The 4,301-nt window shown below is 54.5% G+C and overlaps 1 protein-coding gene across 3 annotated transcripts in view; it reads right to left on the bottom strand.

Annotated features, from left to right (window-relative positions):
• Positions 1 to 736: 736 nt before the first annotated feature.
• The window catches only part of Sema4c (semaphorin 4C), a 9,755-nt gene continuing 6,190 nt past the window's right edge, over positions 737 to 4,301 (bottom strand). For all 3 annotated transcript variants that reach the window (XM_050134725.1, XM_050134726.1, XM_050134727.1), the window contains 5 exons: positions 4,058 to 4,280; positions 3,854 to 3,966; positions 2,734 to 2,894; positions 2,569 to 2,639; positions 737 to 2,432 (listed from right to left, as the gene is read on the bottom strand). In XM_050134725.1, coding sequence (XP_049990682.1) covers positions 1,603 to 2,432; positions 2,569 to 2,639; positions 2,734 to 2,894; positions 3,854 to 3,966; positions 4,058 to 4,280 — 1,398 coding nt within the window. In that variant the 3' untranslated portion in view covers positions 737 to 1,602. The remainder of the gene's footprint in view (positions 2,433 to 2,568; positions 2,640 to 2,733; positions 2,895 to 3,853; positions 3,967 to 4,057; positions 4,281 to 4,301) is intronic.

Raw genomic sequence — 4,301 nt, 5'->3', positions numbered from 1 at the left:
CCTATGCACGGGTTAGATTTATCTAAACCAGTCGTGTCCAAATTGCAGTTAACAATAGCATCGAATTCTGCACAAAAGATCTTAAGACATCATTTCTTTTCTTCTTTTCTTTTCTTTTTTTTTTTTTTTTTTTCTATTTTCCTTTTTTAAACTCGATTGCCGGGCAACTCCCATCAAGGGCACTCAAAAATGAATCCAGGCTGGGCCTGTTGTTTTTCCCAGTAACATCTGGGCCTATACTACCTCATTAGAATCAGGGCTTGGAACTTTCTGGGTGGCAGTAGACTATCTTAGATGGGACAACAGAAAGCTACAAGTAGTTCCTCCTTCCACTGAGCTTGTCCTGGGCTCCATCTTCATAAAAAAACGCTGCCTCCACAACCTTGAGACGTTTTTTTAGGAGGTCCCCTCCCTCAGACCCCTCACCCCTGCTCACCCTCCCTGGAGTTCTGGGAAGACAAACCCCTTCTCCTACTCTTCCTCCAGTGCTGACTTTTCCCTGTGGCACCAGGCCAAGTCTGGCTCCCAAGAGGATGTAGCCCTGGTCTGGTTCCCAGTCCCATAGGCACCAGTGTGGGAAAACACTTGAGTCTCAGCTGGCCCCTCCAGAGAGGGGGCACAGACAGACTATGATGGGCCCAGCCCAAAGGATGGTTCCCTTTTGGCTCAATAGATAGGTTTTAGTCAAAATATCTGAGCACCAGAGTTAAGTTTCATTTTCTCCATTTTATTTGTCAATATAAAAATACTCAAATATTTACAACAAATAAATATGTGGGGACACAATAAGTTACACTGTTAGGAGCCCTTTTCCTGGAGCTGGGAGAGGATACGCCAGTATCCACAGCATGCCCACTCTCCCTTCCCTCCCCCCAACCTTTCCCAGCCCTGTAGGAAGAGCGCAAGTATAAAATACCACTGAACCCAGAGGCCAAGTGGGAGGCCCTGCCCACCCTTCCCCCTGAAACAGGAGGCTCCATCTCCCTCCCCCACCCGCCCTGAAAACATTCACAGCCCTAGGAGCAGGACTAGGCCCACCCCTGAGTCCTGCACTCCCCCCAGAGGGGTACAGCACCCTGTCCACCCATCCCCATCTGTACATCACTGTCCCAAGCTTGGGACAGGTGGGGGTAGGAGAGGCAAAGTGGTATGACCCCCTTCCCCTTCATAGCTCCAAAGACTCACCAGGAGGACCCCAGGCCAAGGGAAGACTTAACAGAGACACACCTAGACACACACACATACACACACGCGCGCGCACACACACACACCCCTCCATACATACACGCACCAACACATATATGCACAAACACCCATATCTTGAAACTTCTGCCTTGCAAAGTTTTGGCTGCTGGGGTCCCACAATGTCTGAAATTCACAGAGGAGGGCGTGGCCTCCTGTGAGGCTGATGCCCTGGTGAGCCACACCAAGTGGCAGTGCCCACGCTGAGCAGGTCCTCATGGCTGGGCAAATGCTGGGCAGTGTCTGTCCCAGGCAGAGCAAGTGCCCCTGCCATGTCCCTGAGGTAGCTGGTGCCTGTGCAAAAGTAAGGGTGCACCTCCCACGAGACCCCCGCCTATGAGGTGGGTGGGGGGGCTCCCCTCATACTGAGGACTCCTCTGGGTTGGAGTCAGGCAGTGGCTGGCGCTGCTGGAGTTTCCGCCGCAGCTCATCCGCGAGCTCAGGCAGTGGATGCCCAAGTCCTCCTCGGTCCTCCCCTCCCAGTTGTAAGCGCACATAGCCATTGGCGTTTGAGTTCCGACCTCCCCCTAGGTGAAGCCGAGTCGGAGAAGGCAGGGGCTGGCCAGGTATGCCAGGAGGTGGCGAAGGGGGCCCACCCCCGGGCTGGCACCGGGCGTGACCAGGTACAATCTTGAGAGAGCCGTCTGAATAGTAGTAGCCAACGGGATCCCAAAGTTTCTCATCTGTTTCAGGACCAGGGCGGAAGGGGGGACTGGTTGGTTCCTTGGGCAGTTCTAGCGGGTACACCAATGTCCTCTCAGCTGCCTTGGCACCTTTTTCTAGCTCTTCTCGAAGTCGCCGACGAAGTGATAAAACCAACAGCAGCAACACCAGGCACACAGCCCCCAGAGCCACCACAGCTAGCCATACAAGCCCCAGGTTTTCCAGGGGAGCCCGGGCCTCCAGAGTCACTGATGGGCCAGCCACGACAGCAACAAGGTAGTTTTCTGCAGGCAGTCTTGTCCCCTGCTCCTCTGAATAGCAGTGATAAGGCCCAGCATGGCGGGGCTGGGCAGCCATCACTACCAGCGCCTGGAGTCCTGTGTCATAAAGGAAGGAGCCAGGTTGTTCGGCAGGCAGGTCCCGGCCTCTGAAGGTCCAGCGGGCATGGGCCAAATTTGACGAGAGGTGGCAGGGCAGAACCAGGTCTGTGCCTGCCACTACAGTGATGTTCTTGGACGCAGGTCGGACTGCAGAGGCAAAAATGAGAAAGAACTGGGTGTTAACACAGGAAACCCAGAGCCAACAGCAGGAGGAGATACGCCAACTCTGGCTGCGGTTGGGGGGGGGATCCCCAAAATGAAGGAACAGAGAAAAACGGCTCACCTTTCTTAATGCCATACTGGTTACACATCTTTGAGGTGTCCAAGTTTGTCACGTGTTGGACCAGAAGGGACCTGGTAGGGAAGGGCGAGAACATTGGCAGTCCTGCTCCAACCACCTTGGCCTCCCCTCCTGGCCCTGGCACTCCTCACGGATTGCCCGACTCACCCTGGGTGACCAACGGTGGTGGCCACGCAGCGGCTGGTGTTGACATTCCAGGCACAGTAGGGATCCCGGGCAAGGACACAGTCTGCACAGAAGCGGTACTTTGTGCAGTCATTCAGGGGCAACTGGACCAGCTGAGAGCGGGAGCCAGCGAAAAGCACCCTCTGCAAAAAAATCAACAAAGGGTGAGGCTTTGAGAGGCACAGGCAGAGAGAGAGCTTGGATCTGTGCAGGGAGCAGGAACGCGCTAGGGACCAAAGGAAGAAGGCAGAAGAAAAATCCAGGCCTGAGGAACAAGCTTGATGAGAGCCGAGCCAGAACAATCCTAATCACGGAATAGACATGACTTTATTAGACAAGAACAGCAGACCGGGAGGCCAAGGTATACGCACCCGCTCACGTGCACGCACACTTGCTCAGACACACACGCTTGCTCACACACACACCTGCACACACACAGCTCAGGAAACGCTCTCTTCCAGCCCTAGGAACCGGCACAATAATGGGCCCATCTAAGGCGTTTCCCTCTGCCCAAATGGTGACTGCCAATCTGTATATTTATTCAGCCCCACACTTTCCTCGCTGCCATTTCATTATTCAGTGATCAGGGGAGCAACTTTGAGTCACAATAGCTGGTAAAAGGCAAACAAATCAAAGTCCAGAGGGTGCTGGGAATATGCCAGTTTTGCATAAAGGTTTGGAAAAAAAAAAAAAGCAAATGCTTCAAGAAAATGATCCAGAAGATTGAGGACCTGGCTCAGAGACCCACCGGGGACTGGAAGAAAACTGATGTCCCTGTTACATGGGTACCAAACACACTTTAGAGCCTGGGAGGTCTGGTCAACCACACGGAAGGGCCTGAAGAACACATGAGAATATGAGGGCACTAGCCAAGGCCAGATTCTGGGAATGGGGGTCCCATGGGAACTGGCTCTATGTAAGAACCCTTGGAGGGTAGGTTCCAGTACAGTCCGTTAATGCTCTTACATCCTGAAACTTGCAAAAGATAAGTGAGGGGCTCTGAGCTGGCCAATCACATGCGCCCAACTAGGGAAGGCCAAAAGCCTGGGTGTGGGCTAGATGGTGCAGCACTGAGCCGTGCAGCCTGTGTGGCCCATCCTACCTTGCTCCGGGACAGTGCCAGACTCTCCACCGGCTCCTGGTCAAACACCTGCAGCTCCTCTATCATGTGGACCCAGGACCCCAGGCTCACAGCCTTCAGCAGCCAGCCGTCTCCTGGAGAGGGGATGAGGAGGGTGTGGAAATGATGAGGCCCTCGGGGCATCCCCAGGCTCCCAGGCTTGAGTACACCTGGAAAAGTGCCTACCTGTACCAATGAACAGCACCGTATAGGTGGCGCCATCGAGTCCTGTGACCCTGTCGGCCACCACGTGTGTGAAGTTCGTGTTCTTCTTCACAAGCAGGGGGCGGCCCAACCGAGGCCTCACCTGCTCCTCCATCAGCGGGTGCTTCTTGATGAAGTTGAGGATGTTGTCTGGCAGCTCCAGAGAACTGGTGTAGCCATTGTGGCGGTGCCAATTGTTGATGCACTGTGGGGGGGGGGGGGGGGG

Source organism: Alexandromys fortis, unplaced genomic scaffold, assembly GCF_014885135.2.
Source record: "Alexandromys fortis isolate MF-2015 unplaced genomic scaffold, M_Fortis_MF-2015_v1.1 scaffold_20, whole genome shotgun sequence".
NCBI lineage: Eukaryota > Metazoa > Chordata > Mammalia > Rodentia > Cricetidae > Alexandromys > Alexandromys fortis.
Note: the sequence above shows the minus strand (reverse complement) of the source record. Positions and strands in the feature narration are given on the sequence as shown.